The sequence below is a fragment of the Drosophila simulans genome, chromosome 3R (genome assembly GCF_016746395.2).
Source record: "Drosophila simulans strain w501 chromosome 3R, Prin_Dsim_3.1, whole genome shotgun sequence".
Lineage (NCBI taxonomy): Eukaryota > Metazoa > Arthropoda > Insecta > Diptera > Drosophilidae > Drosophila > Drosophila simulans.
The window spans coordinates 18,321,624-18,337,299 of NC_052523.2; the positions used below are offsets into that span (position 1 = coordinate 18,321,624).

At 43.2% G+C, this 15,676-nt stretch overlaps 1 protein-coding gene across 1 annotated transcript; it reads left to right on the forward strand.

The window, feature by feature from the left end:
• Positions 1–9,389: 9,389 nt before the first annotated feature.
• On the forward strand, positions 9,390–13,842 carry LOC6729051. The gene is made up of 5 exons (XM_002104336.3): positions 9,390–9,508; positions 10,045–10,230; positions 10,485–12,888; positions 12,954–13,223; positions 13,281–13,842. Exons 1-3 carry the CDS (start codon positions 9,420–9,422, stop codon positions 11,530–11,532), a joined length of 1,323 nt encoding a protein of 440 aa, XP_002104372.1. The 5' UTR covers positions 9,390–9,419; the 3' UTR covers positions 11,533–12,888; positions 12,954–13,223; positions 13,281–13,842.
• The last annotated feature ends 1,834 nt before the right edge of the window (positions 13,843–15,676 follow it).

Consider the following 15,676-nt stretch of genomic DNA (forward strand, 5'->3'; position numbering starts at 1 on the left):
AAAGTCAATGTAATTTTGAGTTTTATCGTTTACGATTATCATCGTTTCTGAAGTTCTATCATATATCCTTTTGTAGTTTCAAATTTGAATAAGTTAATTTTAAATTCAGATTCAAAAGCCAATGCTGCCAAGTGCAGTATTTATGTAGCTTATACACACACCACAAAGTACTAAAAGCTGCTAAGGATTGAAACTTGGAACTAAAAAGCACTACGGGACACTGAATGCTATGGCACCGAAGAAGTTTTTGGAAGCCCATCATGGCTGTCGCTTGCTTAGTGATACGAAACTAGTCATATTTGAATAAATTTCAAAATAATCTTTCTTAACTGTCAGTTTATTTAGGCAGGACAACTATTTTAAAATTTATAGAAAAAAAGCAAAAACAAAATGTAATCTTTATGAAATCGGTACAGGTTAAATTTTTTTATTTTTTTAGCGCAAAATTAAATAATTGGCTACGTCAATAAAATTAGCTTAGTTCATTTATAACTATGACAGATAAAAGCTAATTATAGCCGAAATAAATATCTATAATATAATGCAATAAATTGTAAAAAATTATGGACTCATGGGCCTAAGCTGTAACTATAATTGGCCTGACTTGGTTTCGATTCCACACCACTCCCCACCGACCAGAGCTCCAATCACTTCGCATGCGGACGTGACCCATGTGAAGCTAATGGGGAGTTTGGTTTTACGCGAGTTCGCGCTTTTGTGAAACGCGACAAAGCGCCAGGACTCCGCGATGAGATGAGAAACTGTGCCTGGGATCCTGCAGGCTGCAGAGCCGTGTAAATTCTGCGCGATTTGCCCATCGGCCACTGGCGCCTTTGATTTGATTAATTGATGCATTAAGCTCATTTACGCATAATTAATGCCACTTCAATGTGTGTTTGAAATATTTTTTGCCTTCCTCTGTTTTTGTGATTTGCAAAAATGCATTTTATTTTGTTTTATTATTTTTTTTGTGCGCTGCTGTGAAATGCAGCATAATCAGGAATTCAAGTCGTGCGACAACAGAAAAACTGATTTTCCAGCCTGGGGGCAAGCGACAAAGAGGTGCAGTGGTAAAAAAAAATAGGGAGAGAGGCAGCCAGAAGAAGAAGAAGTGGAAGCGGAAGTACAAATTCAACATCTTGGCATGTTTGTCTGTTGACTGACAGTGCAGTGTGTGTTGGTGTGTACGCCGCTGTGTGTGTGTGTGGCAGATATGTCCTCTGTCTGTTTGCAGATACAGATAAGATGTCTTCCATATATGCACATATGTACGTGTGGGGGTGCACATGCTGCATATAGGAGTCGCAGCTAAACCGAAGCTATATCAGAACCACCTGGAAGCGTGGCAGCTGCCAATACGTGACTGCCTCGCAAGGAGCTCGCAAAATGCCGATTTTTATGAAGCGAAAAAACATAATACTAGCTGGCATAACTTCTTTATTTTTAGCCTAAAAGAAACTTCAAATTATTGCCAATAAAAAAAAAAGAACAAGGTTAACAAGCTAAACTTACTTAGTTTGTGTATTAATGAAAATACCATTGATAATGATCAAAATAGATGTTCTTTTCTCAGTGCATTATTCCTTGGGAAACATTTCAAAACTGAAGACAAAATGGATGCCGCATGCTAATGCAAAAACTTTTTCGTTTCTACGCTAATTTGGGTCATTTCCTTAAAGTGCAGCTGACGGAGAATCTTAGCCATGTCTTGGGGCGAAAGCAATTACAGATAAGATCAACTCATTTCACAGGCCTTTGGCTTTGGCTACAGCCTTAGCTGTTTGCCAAGTGTTGAGAATTTCGCTTTTCACACTTGCCACTCGTAGTGCGATAAGCATCGTCCACTGTCACTTGCATTCTGCGCTCACATGCATATTGCATTCGGGTTTCGCTTTCTTTTTGCCCAGTGACACAGATTGATGGCATGCAGCTGATTAATTGCAATTTGCGTCATAATTCTAGCAACCAGTCGTTGCCCATCAACTCTTCTCCTCTTCTGGCCATAATGGGTTCCCAAAGGTTGGCACCGGCAAACAGGAAGTGCAAGTCGCCCGGGGAACTCAAGGTGCCGCCAGTCATTGAACTTAAGTGCTGAGGGAATTCTCTTGGCTCTTACATAGGAATAGATTAATTTTGGGAAAGAAATTAAATTAGGCGAAAGTCAAACTTAGAACTCGACCCTTCCAATTAAAACTTGCTCAACTTTTAGTTTCGTTTTTTTTTTTTCGTCAGTTTTCCATAGTAACAGCTATTAATATTAATTAGGTACCCTTGTCTGGTTCAATCAAACTGCATTCTATTCAAATGTAATTATCATAATATAGACAAGTTTGATACAGCAGCCCCATTCCCGCCACAAGCAAACAACCAGTCCCTTCAATTTCGAAAGGGTTTGAGCGCACAGAGGCCGTGATTTTCGCTGATGAGGGTAATTAAAAAGTTTTCACACCCCCACACAAGAACCGCAGCAGAATGCAGTCAAATTGGCTGTGATGCAGGAATTGTAATCGTTTTAAATCTATATAGGGTTAGGATGAACTGCGGATGCGTGTGGCATGGCTGCTGCTGCTCCGCCTCCCTACTAATTCCTCAAAGGAGAGGCGAGCCCAGCCGCACTTCCTCCTCCGTTTTTGAGTCATCGAGAATGACGACGTCAACGACTTTGACTTTGTGCAGCAAAAACTTTTGCGTCTGCCAAAGTTTTATGACAAATTTTTGTGATTATGCAGCCTCCACCCACCAGGCGGCCAAAATATAAAAAAGAAATAAAGAAAATAGTAGTAGTCAAATTTCCTATGCATTTGTTTGTCGGGCATGCAAATTAGATTTTAAATAGTTTTCGGTTTGATTGCAGAGCGCAGATCAAAAGCCTAATGCCATTTCAATTTGACTAATTTGAAAAGGGGACCGGATGCCTTAAAGTCAGCCGCTGGACCGCATTGAACTGCCAGGGTCGAGCAACCCTTAAATGCATTCGACTTTTGCTTTCAGCCTGTGCATTTGCAACCAGAGACCCACCTCCCATCGTCCACCGCCCCCCCCTCCATTGCGGCCACAAAAGCAACTAATTAAGAAATTAAAATAAAAAAATGGTCAAAAAAAGTGAGCAAAAAGCCGAGCGAATGCACTTTGCATGCAAATTTTATAAAAAATTTAACACAACAGCCAGCCGAGTGCAACGGCAAAAAGTGCAACTCTTGCAGAACGCCCAAAAAAAAGGGGGAGGGGCCTTAACCCCTCGTCAGCCCAACTGCTCGCTTAACCCTTTTGGACTCTCATCACCTCGATGTTTTTCGCCGCAAAACGATGACAATGACAAAAAAAAATTGCACAGCTACAGAAATACCTTAAAGGTCTTCAAAAAGGGCAACTGCCTGGCCGAGGGGTTGAGATAGGCTTTCGTTCGGTTCGGTTTGGTTTGGTGGCGCAGGTGGGGAATGTGGAAACAAAGGACCCTGGATACCTGCAGCCCCACCCAAGCCAAGGGACAAATTGCGAAAATCCGCAGCTCTGTTTTCGCTTTCTGATGCCCTCAAACTGTGTTTTGTTTTTAAGTTTTTCCCTTTTTTTATTCGCCCTGTTCTGCAATGCAATGCAACGGAAATGTGAATGCACCGTAAAGTGAAGTGAAAAATGCACTTGAATTTTCCTATTTTTCCCTAACTGTTAAATCTGCGCCAAGGTTTGTTCCTTTTTCTATTGTAATTTTCGAAGGCCAAAAAAACAGGTAGCGTTAAAAAAAATGTCGAAATTAAAATAAGCGCAGAAAACGAGAAACAAGCATAGGCATCATAATTTTTGCCCACCTTCCTCATATCTAAATGGTCTTGGCAAAAGGGGAGGGTAGGGTGGTGAGTGGGAAAACGGGGCGTGGCATGTGCATGTAGAACAAGAACAACAGCGGTAAGAACAACAATGTAAGCGCCCACGTACCAACGCCAGTGCTGAAAGGTGCCCTCAGTGGGTTTTCGATGGGTGGTAAAATGCTGGCTTTTTTTCCACTTTTTTCTTAATTTTTTTTTCACTTTTTTTTGAGACAGGTGAGAGGGGCTTAGGCGACTTGTTAGCGTGCTGCTTGTTCATCAACAATGCAGCGTTGTCGCCGCTTCTTCTACTTCTTCTTCAACGCCATCGTCTTCCAGGAAAATTCCATTTTCCGTGAGGGTTGCTCAGAAACAACAAACACACACACACACATGAGTCCATGCGAGATCCTAAATCATGCCGAAATCATTTCTAGCTGAAAAACTAAGGATAGCTTACTGATTTCTCTTAATTATGCGCAAGTCAATGGTATTTTTGAGGAAAATATAAGCATATATATAAATATTGTGATTCTAGATCTTTCTTGAGGCATTCTTTATGATTCGAACTATGAACTCAAAAGGTATTTATTTCTTAGATATCGAACACTGATATTAACTAACAGATACCGTGGATCTTGAAAAGCTTAGCCGGGGTATTTAATATTCCTCTCAACCCTAAGTGCACAGCCCTTTTCTTATGCACTCGCTGACTCCACCTGTCCCGTTTTCCCACCCCCACCAGTTGGTGTTGCCGAAAAAAAGAAGTGTAGGAAATTAAAAGAATTTTTGTTAAAAGCGCTTCAAGTGGGTACTGCGATGTCGTTGTTGTTGGCGTCTCCTGGCTTCGCCATCCATCCACCTGTCCTGCCTCTATGTGTGTGCGTGTGTGTGTCTCTTGACTCGAAACACCTCATATTCGCCTGTATACGTGAGAGGGTGTATGTGTGTGTGGTAGAGGGGGGTTGGGGATTCCCCACTCACCTGAACTCGGGTGCAGTGACATGACGACAGCTTCGCGCTTTTGGCTTTGACGTTTGCTGCTTGATTTTCAGCTGTAGCTTTTAATTTTTATTTTAATTTTAATTTTTTGTCCGTTTTTTATTTATGTGAATAATTTGTGGGCGACTCGCGTGAGTGTGTGGGTGGTTCTTACCTCTGTGTGTGTGTGAGTGTGGGAGCGCAATGTGTGAAGAGGCATGATGATTTGTTGGGTCTGTCTGTGACAGGCATTTTTGATTTGAGCTGCCTGCCGCGAAATTCTAGAGGATTTTCTATAAAAACCGATTTGCATGTGACCTTTTGATAATCCAATATTTAGCTTATCAATTTGCTAAGGTTTATTTGGATTTTTTCATTTTAGAAAGAATAATGTATTGAACAGAAGATGATGTGTAGCTGGTGTTAGTTCAAAGAAAGTTATATTTTTTTAAATTAAATTGTAATAGATATTCAATAAACTAACTTCTAGATAAGACTCTTTTTTAGCCTTAAATATTTTATTTAGACCCAAAATTTGGACCAGAAAGTGTATTAACTGCAGTGTGTTAGGCTCGAGATTTCCTGTCACTGCTGTATTTGCCCAAAACCATTTTTTGTGATTTTATTTGGCTTTTAATTTTGTTGTGGCTTGTACTTGGCTTTTACATACTGCCCCTTCTCATATGCCTGCCCCATGCCCCATTCCCCACCCCATTTGCCATTTGCCTTTGGGGCACTGCGATGCTGATGCCACGGTGCTTTGGTGCTACCTGGCTTAGCATTTTAGCGATGCATAATTAATCTGCGAGCGAACAGTATGGGATTGGATGGGGGTGCTTCCCTTTCACTCTATCATTCCCCTGCGCCACTTCAATAAAATATCTTTTATTTTATTTTTAGTGCAGCTTTTCACTGCTGAAAAAATGTTTTTCATGTATCTGATGATGATGATGATGCCCTACCTACCCCCCTTCACTTTCGCTAGGGAGGGGAATGTAAAAGCGCAAAAATGTGACGGGCACGCTTGAGTGCGGCTCTCGTTCCCCGTGTTTTTTAGCCCTTAAACTTTCTTTCTTTTTGGCCAGAAAAACCCCTGGCCATGTTGTGTATTGTTTGTCAAACAACTTGAGAGCCGAAAGCGGCAGCAACTTTGCCTACACTCCTACCTGTGGGCCCTGTTCCTCCATCTCAATGGGGGTAATGACTTATAGACACTACCCCAGATATATCTTTTTTGTCGCATCTAGCTGGCGTTGAATTCACAACGTCTTGGTTAATCAGGGGTTAAGGGATTGAGTTTGCCAAGGGATTGAGTAAGCCATGCATGAGCGCGTGGGCCATTGTTGCGTGGCCTTTTTAATTGGCCAGCCGGATGTCGGGTTAATGTTGCAGCAACTTCTTTCGCACATTTAATTATTCGCCGGCAACAAAACAAAGGCGAACGCATTACATTTTTAATTTGAGAGCGGAAACGGGTGGTCCGAAAAAAAAAACTGCTTAATTTTCAGGAGTGTTTGCTTAGATTATTTCATTAAATTGACCAGAGCAGGACAAAGCCGGCTGGCCTTTGTCCAGGACAATGCCGAGAGCGCGGACAAACAAAAGTGTTGGCGGAAAAGCAAAAAGTTTGGCCAGACTCCCAGGACTCCTGCCATAAACGCCAAGGACTTTGCCCAGCCGAAGGGGGTGGAACGTGCACTTAATTAAAGATAAGAATTAACTGCTGATTAGTAGTTCTTCTTTACACTTGACACTGTGCTGGCGGTAGTCCTTCTGATACAGCCACTACTCCAGCTCCAGCTCCACTACCAGCTCCTAGTCCAAGTCAAAGTCCAGGCACGTAGCATCCGCTCCTTCGTCTTGGCTTCAGCTGCCTAACGAGGTTTTATTTTTGTTTCCCATCGCCCCATCGCCGAAAAAGTTTACTTAGGGTTTTCAAGGACCTAATGTAGCCAAATGATTTATGCACTTTGCCCAGACACAAAGTGGGTGGGGTTGGCGCGCATGCACTGGCCGCATTTGTGATAATTGATGTGGCCATGTCGAGGCCTCCTTTTGATACCCTCGCTTCAAATACTTTGACTGTGCAGCCAAGAATGTCATGCAAATGCCTTACTTCTTCATCCTAATTGACTGCAATTAACCCAGCGACATATACTTCTATCCAACTAGCTCTATTTCCATTGCCAAGTGATGCAAACATAGTTTTTTATCCGAGATTTCATTTGAAATCGAATATATCCGTGAGATAAAACACACACTTTTATTGATTACTCCATTTTTCGAAGTTTAATTATGTTTGGCTTAAAAGTGTATGAACAGTAGCGACTCTGATTCACCTGCAGCTTTTGTGTATAATTTAATGCTTCTACGTGTTAATCACGGCAATTAATGTATGCCTTCGCTGTTGTAAAGCATCCCACGACTGGCCCCGCCCCCCCAATTGTCCTTCGAGCACATCCTTCAGTGCGGGGCAGAAACAGATACAGATACAGATACAGGAACAGCCATCGCTGGCAGACACAGACACGAACCGAGCTGGAGATACAGATGCAGACCCATAAATATCTGGCACGTTCAACAACTCGAAGGGAAAAACTTTCGTTGGCACTTGGCTTAAATGCCTCATTTTCCAGTCATTAAATTTCGCTGGGCGCTCTCACTGACCAATTTCGGTGGCCATAAAATCTTATAAAAATGTTGGTGGCAAATGTTCGGCTACTAGTTAACTACAATATGTCCGAGTCAACTTGTTATTGACTCTATGTCTCGGTCCTGGGAAGGCTTTGAAATATGTTGACAATGGCGCCAGCAACAAAAGCTAAATATAAATACCCCACCCAATTCACAAAAAAAAAAAAAAAAAAACAGCCCCCCATTTATGTTCTCAAATTTTCAACCCCGCAAGGCAATTGACTTTTCGATATGTTTCCTTTTTTGGAAGCATCAGCAAAAGTCCTCTAGTTTCTTTTCCATAGTTTTTTGCCCAACATTTCCTGGGGGCCAAAAATGTTGGGGGTTGGGGCAGCGCGACAAATCAAAGCGTTACAAAGCTGGAAAATGTGTGGAAAAGTTGCAGTGCAATTTATTATATGCTTTTGATTCTGCAAATCTAGCTGATGTTGTTCTTTCTTTTTTGTTTTTTTGCTCCACGTTGTCGCTAGCACTGCGGAAATGTTAAATATTTGTTATTGCAGTCTAATGTTTCCGCTTTACGAAAGACAACAGACATGGATTTTTCGGGACTATTGTATCTATGTATGATCGAAGAGTTGCATACTTCTTGCTTAAACGTAGTATATATTAAAATTAAATGTAGTCAGAACAAGTTAGTGGAAGATCAGAGCACTTGTAGTAAGTGATAACTGATATCAGCAGCACTTAAACTAAAAGCCCACTAATATACCCCATAAAATGCTATTCAATATAAAAATCTTTTCTGGCAATGAAAACTATTAGCTCCAGTCATAAATCTTCAAGACCAAAGGCGAGGAAGTGGAGAAGTGGAAGTGGAACCCCAACCAAAAGCCGGGTTCGACTAACCGCACAAGGGACCACAAGAACCGAGCTCCATTTGGCTGCACAGACGACAGTGGCAAAGTCTGGGCCAGACATGGCACAATTATGACAATTTCTGATGCATAACGCTGCATCCATAGAGCTTTTAATGCAATAAACAAGCGACTGCAGCGTCATTAACACTGACAGGAATCGGTGAGGGGAGTGGAGAGGGAGGAGTGTGGAGTGTGGGGGTAGATGCCAAGGAGCATTCCCGGCCTTTTGTCGCTCACTAATTGTCTGGCCTGGCCGAAATGTGCAGCGCATGCATGCAACGCAACGCTCCAATTCAGGTGTGTGTCAGTTGGCCGATGTCGCCACAAAACACTTTGCCGGCAATTGTCAGCTGGCTTTTGGGTACGTGTTACGAACAGTGATGGGAATGGAAATACTTTCTCCACGGAGTACAAAATTAAATTAAGAGACTACAGATTACCTATCCTGCAATTCAATAATAAAACCAATATAACAGGGGATGAAGCAAGGATCTCTCGTTTAAAATCTATAACTTCCTCCTTTAATTAGTGAGTAATTTTTTTACTAGTACCTAGTTTAAGTATTGGTACACCAAAGTGTGTACCAATGCTTTGCTCGAGCAGTACCTGCCATCACTGCCATTGAGTAGTTGTTTTAAGGCCGATGCAGTTGCAAGTTGGTAGTTGTAGCCAAACTCACTTAGCAGCTGACAATGACAGTCGCCTGCCTTTCTTCTCCCGCACCAGCAGCAACACTACCATCAGCACCACCACGATTACCACCCACTTCAAGTTCACCTGCGTTAATAGCCGCCTGCCAGGCAAGTGTCTGGGAAAGGCTTTGCCCAGTTGCCTAAACGACATTGTCACTTGCGGTTGGCTGGGCGCACCATCTCCTGCTGCTTCAGCCCCAAACTCCAGTTCGTCCTGTTCGTCCTGATCGTCCTGTTTGCGGCTTCTGCAGTCGAGTTGCCATCGGTTTATGGCAGGTTGAGCACCAGCGACAATGAGCCACGCTGCTGCACTGTGAAGTGATAAACATGCGCGCTTTTCGGCACAAATCAATTAGCAATTGAATTTGGTGAACTCAAAGACGGCCAAAATGTCCGACGGCCAAATGGCAAATCAACTCAACGTGCAACAGCAGGAACAACATCCGCTGCTCTCAGCCATCTCCGGAAATAATTATGCGTAAGCCATGGTCAAAGGCATTGAGATTTCGGATGTATTTGCTATACAGCCAAATCAAATTAAATTTGATATAATTAAGGAGTGGCACAGTTAATTCTCTAGAATTATATCGTTAATCTAAACTCACTTAAGATCTCTTTATATGTTTATCATGAAGTCCTGTTAACCAACATCTTAAATAATGTATTAATGCAAAACTTAAACGCTTTAATAAACTTCTTTCTTCTATCCTACTTAATATTAACAATCCTTTAAAGAAGCCTTGAAAGAGTTTAATCAGATGCAACAGGATAAAGTGTGCTCCTTAAAGATTAAGTGCTGGAGTGCCGGAGGCAACTGCAATCGCAATCGACCCCTGGCCCCAAAAGGCCGCCACTGCGGGCGCGGACTGATACCTCAGGCACTTAGCCGGGCTAATGTGGGACACAAACAGGAGCGGCGTCTCGGCCACGCAACCACATGCCCCCTTACCACCCACCATCCACTCACTCATCCGCTTGCCCGTTTCACCACTCACCTTCAACCTTCTCTTGCAGTCAAACGCAGCGTGTGCATTACTATCCCAACCACTACTACCCGAGCCACTACTTGCCGGGCCATTACCACCAAGGACTCCAAGGATACCAGGGGCAGCAGGGAAGACCACCGCTCCTGGCGGCCGCCAGCAGCCACAACGGTGCTTATGCGGCCACGGCGGCTGGCAGCGGACACTCCGGCTACGGGTAAGCAAAGAGCCACCGCTGCACTTGGAGAAAATCAATGAAACGAATGAAATATTGCATCCGAATATACAAAGAAATTAAATTGTTATGAAAGAATCTAAATAACTAATTTAGGATTCATATATAACTAATAATACTGATCAAACTCAGCGGCTTAGAATACCCTTTTCTCCCTGTGCACTGGCCATCAAAGTCAAACCATAACCCCAATTCCAGTGCAAGTTCCGCGTCTAATGCCAGTTTGAATTTTGCAGCGGCATAGAGCCATCCGTGGAGTACGAGCTGCAGCATGACCCACCCTCGGGTAGCTTCTCCTCCTTTCATCCGAGCAGTGCGGGCAGTGGGCCCGCATATCCATCTGCCCACCATCCCCCGCCTGGGCCACCACCGCATCCTCCGCCCACCAAATCGTCAAAGAAATCGAAGAAGAGCAGCGGTTCGGTGATGAACGCACTAACGCTGCTCTCGTTCTTCTTCTTTGTGAACATGCTGCAGAACTGCCTGAAGGATCATATGGCGGACATGAATCCCACCGTGATGGTGCTCACAGCCAGCGGCACTCGCAACCGTTTCAACAAATTAGCCGAGATGAATTCACGCGAACAGACCTCCACAACGGCCACCGAATCGGCAACGGCGTCGGCAGCGGCATCATCTTGGAATCATCAGGCTGCTTTAGTTCCGGCCGTCGAGCCGAGTGTGCCGCCCTCCATTGTTACGCCCACGGTGGTGCTGCAATCGCCCTACAGCGGTCACACTGAGATGGCCAATAAGCCACCCCACCGACAGCCAACGGAGTACCAGTCGAACCCTCAGCAAAATCACCACGATTATCGGCCCCACATCGCGAATGATGATGCTTATAATTACGGGCAGCGCAGACCTCCGCCTCAGACCTTCTCCACCTCCGATGCCGGCGATTTCTATCCTAATCGCACACACATCGACCACTCGTCCCGGCCCGACTTTGAATCGGAGTCGGGCTCCGATTACTATCAGCACCACTACAACCCGTATGCTGGCACAAACTCCCGTCGGCATCCTTGGTCTTATGGCAGGCAGCGTTACTCATCCGCACCGTGGTCTTCAGCTTCGTTGGGCGCTCAGTCGGGCGTGAGCTCTTACTTGGATAATGCCCAGCGCCGGCAAGGTGATAATGACGATGGTCATGGTTATGGCTATGGCTATGGCCACAGGGATAGGGATAGGGATACGGATGCAGATGGTTACTGGGATGAGGACGAGAATGGTCAGCAGCGGCGACGCAGCGATGCTTTCTATACTCGCACACGCATTAATTGAATGCAAGAATTCCGCGCACATTTCTATGTTGCATGGCGGGGATTTGCTGCATTAACCCATTGCACAAAAATGGGGTGGCATAATGTGGATGGGCAAAAAGATGTGAATGGATTTTTTAGTGCAGCTAAAGCAGCGTTTATGGCTTATGGCATTTTACATTCTGTAAATATTATCCACACTCTCGTTTTAGCTTAAAAACGCAAATACCAAATTTAACTTACTTGTATTATTTATTCTCAGATAAATTTATAATGATTTTACATACGATATTAGAATTATTTTACTTTTAAAAGTTTTAAGACATAATGCACAACCGAGGGTTAAAAATGCTTAGCTTACATGTATTTATAATTAAAAGCAAACAACGTGCATAAGAGCTGACAAAAAATGAATGGAAAAAGGCGGTGGGGCGACGAGGCAGACACACACCCGGCAAGTTGGAATCGTAATGAAAATAAATGCTAATTTGTTGCACAACAAATTAAAAGTGCCCCCAGATTCTGCCTGGCGCTTGGCTAAGACTTTATTTTATTGCCTGCCACAGCAACTAAGTTGCAATTTCCCGGACTCACACTCCCGTTTGTCTAATACAAATCTGTTGCACTGCTACCTAGCTAGCAGTTTACTTATTTAGTGGGATTTCGTTCTTGGCTCCACAATAATCACGGCCAATGAGCCGCAAAAGCAAACTCGTGTCTGTTGGCTGGTGGCATGGGGTAGCTTTAATTAACACATTTAGCGCAATTTAAAATGCATTTTGCCATTTGGCGCGCGTGCACTACAAACAATGCTATCAATTTCAACAACTTTGATTAAACGTCATTTGCAGTTTGCCGTTGCATGTGTTGATGCCTCCGACTGATGCACTTTTTTCCCACCACGGTTGGCCATGGGCAAGGGCTGAAGTTGAAGCTGCAATTGGCATTGTCAGCGCTTTGGCTGCGTCGCTCCTCTTTTGCTTCATTTGCAATTAAATGCACGCAGCAGCAGATGCAGTTGCAGTAGTAGTAGCAGCAGCAGCAGCAGCAGTTGCAGTTGCATTTCGGCCTCAGCCTCAGTCGGCACTCAAAAGCGTAATTTAAAATTCTCTTGGCTACCATTTTTCGAGGCCCTTTCTTCGCTTTGTGTCGGTGATATGGCTGGTTGGAGTGGAGGCTGCCAGTTTTCCACGCATCGCGACTGCCTGACTGACTGGCTCACGGCACGGTCCCCGGCACACGGTGCGTATGAGTTATGCAGCGACTGCATGGAGCACCCAGCAGGAGCAGCAGCAGCACCACCCGGCCAAATGAAGTTAATATAAATTTTGCTTTACAACGGTGCTGGGCGAACGTGTGCGGCTCTGGCCGTTTATACGTATGTACATACATATATAGCGACTCTGGGCCTCCCATATATTTAAATAAATTTATGACTTTAAGTGCAAAGTGGCAGCTAATGCGTGATTTTCGGAGCCAGCACGAGCACGTAACTGGCGTAAGTGCTGCTCAATGGAATCCTAGTAGCCCCCAAAAATGGTTGCCAGCTAGGAGATCGCAACATGATCATCAAGGCTTTATGAATGTATCTTTAGAGCCTAGATAGTTAAATTCTTTGAGTTATAAAAGCAGTAACACTTATATTATATATTTTAAGTAAGCATTCGTGGGCATAATTACTTTGATAGTGCTCTTCCCAATGTTTTTGCAAAAGTACTAAAGACAAGTTAAGCACAAATGAAATGAAATTAATAAGCTAGAACATTTCAGTACTTGGTGAAATCTCTAAGATCCCTGATAAGCAGTCAATCCACATTAATCCTACTCCTGGCAGAGCTCCATGATTTTATTACTGCAGCAACTACCCAGCTGAGATCATAAAAGTGAAAATTCTCATTACCCAGCGGAGGTCCGGAGGATGATGAAAGCGATTTCGGCTGGTTACTGGCTTCTGGCCGCCTGCACATGACACATTATCCACAATTAAACATGCAATAAATTTACCTTAAACACGCATAAATTTATAATGTAAGGGACAGGGTTTTTTTTAATGCCAGCGTTCGTACTCTTTTTTGTCAATATTTTTTTGCCGTTTGTAGTTCATTAAAAAATAATTAAAAATTGTAATCGACGCAATTTTGTGCCTGCCTTTGCACAATTATTTATGCTCACAAAAAGCACACAATGAAAGGGCATTAATTTGCACTCGTGTCAACTATAAGTGTGCGGTAGATAAATTAAAAGTAAACAAGTGAATAAATTTTGTAAAAATTATTAAAGTTCCCACGAGCAGAAGATAGCCGCTCCCAGCAAGATATTTAAGATTTTCCTGCCTTACGCATGAGCCAAAGTTGCTGGAATCCTTTTGCAGAGCTGTCTGGGCAGAAAAAACCAGGGGGGTAGCTATCCCAAAGATCTCAGTGGTATTTTGCTACAGTTTTATATGGCAAACAATTACGGTAAGTAATTTATTTCTGCTCAACTGAATTAGAAATCTCTTAGCACTAAGCCAGTTTCCTGAGGGCTGTTACACCCTATCGACCCACCCCAACGAACATCCTCACGGTTTTCCCTGTATTTTCCCAGACTGTCTTGTGTGCGTGTCTGTTTATGAAGATACAATAAGATATGCAAAGAAAATTAATAGTACTACATTTTTTACAACACTTTTGTCTCGACTGCTGGCGCAGCTAGTGCGATAATTCATTGCCTGCCTGACTCCTTGTCCGTCCTTGTCTATCTATGCCTCTCTCTCACTCTCTGCGCGCCACGCACTTCCTGCCGAATAACTCCCCCTTTTCCCACAGTTCCACTAGAATTTCAAATGTTTATATATAACATTCACTTCATTTTTAGTAACAATGTTTTCGATTTATATGATAAACAATTTTAAGCATGTATGATACATTTTAAAACGAATTCAAATCTCTCTAGATCTTATCAGCTGAGATTAGTTCACAAATCTTAAGACATTTGAAGTGAATAATATTTTTTCCAGTGCACAACCCCAACTGCCATGCCGCCCATCATTGCCGTTACTTTCGTGCTATAATCGGCTTAGTCTGCGCTTACGGTTTGCTTTTTGCATTGCCTGCGCACTTGTGTGTGTGAATTGTATGGGTATATATAGTTGGCATTGTGGGTCTGGCATTCTGAGTCCTCCGAAGGTGGTTCCCTTTTATGCTCGCTCTGTCTATTTTGCGCCAAAGGTGTTAAGTTGTTATTTTATTGCATTTTATTTCATTTAGCCCGGCTCACACAGCCTTTCCATGCGCTCGCTTCTCGCAGCTCGAAAGGAGTATTATGACTTTATTGTTCAATTGGCAAGGAGTTCTTAGCCGAAAGAAGAGATTCCTGGCCGTGTTTTAACTGGTTCGCAGATGGTGGCAAGCTGGAATACTTTGTACATCCGTTTACCTTTTCATTTTCAATAAAATCAATTTGCCCAGCTCAATCTGAAGCCTAAAACCTGCAGTAATTTGAAAAGCTTACCTGTTTCGATTGGATTTATTTAACTATTAAACGAAACATGCCTTGATTGCTGTTTCTAAAGAGTTTAGGGGCACAACAGTTTTGTAATCTTTTATCTAACTTGTCTTAGAATGAACACCATTTAAAATTTTACTAGCTCGTTCTTGGAAGACTCAATAACTATCCGATGTCAAGTGCCCTGCCGTAAAGTTGAGCCATTTTCTGGCCTAAACTATTAAAGCGAAACACTCGAGGGCAACCGCAATTGTCACGTGCCTGGACTTGGCTTTTCTTGGCATGCTTCATTTATCACACACACAGTAAAATGTGTCAACGTTGCATGCAGCGGTTGCAGTTGCCGCTTGAAGAGCCATAACTCATAGACAACACTCGCCCCCTCTCTGTTCCACCAACCAACCAGGCATCCATCCATCTCTCTCGCACTCGAGTTGGTCACATAAATGTCACTGCATGTGGCACAATTGTGTCGCAATTGTTGTGGCGAATAAACACGTCATAAACCGTTGGCTATCTTCAATGCCTCGTTGAAGGGCCTCAAATGCACTGGAAAAAAATGTGATACTTAAAACGAGCTAAGCTTGATTTTATGTCTAAAAAGGAATACATTTAAGAAGATACACATAATTGATATTTAAAATTGCATCTCATCAGTCCGAAACTTCTGTGTTGGTTGG

Coding starts and splice junctions, on each gene's coding strand:
- LOC6729051 (XM_002104336.3), top strand. CDS start 9,420: ATGTCCGACGGCCAAATGGCAAATCAACTCAACGTGCAACAGCAGGAA. Junction 9,509..10,044: donor ATCTCCGGAAATAATTATGC/GTAAGCCATGGT, acceptor CTTCTCTTGCAG/TCAAACGCAGCGTGTGCATT. Junction 10,231..10,484: donor AGCGGACACTCCGGCTACGG/GTAAGCAAAGAG, acceptor TGAATTTTGCAG/CGGCATAGAGCCATCCGTGG.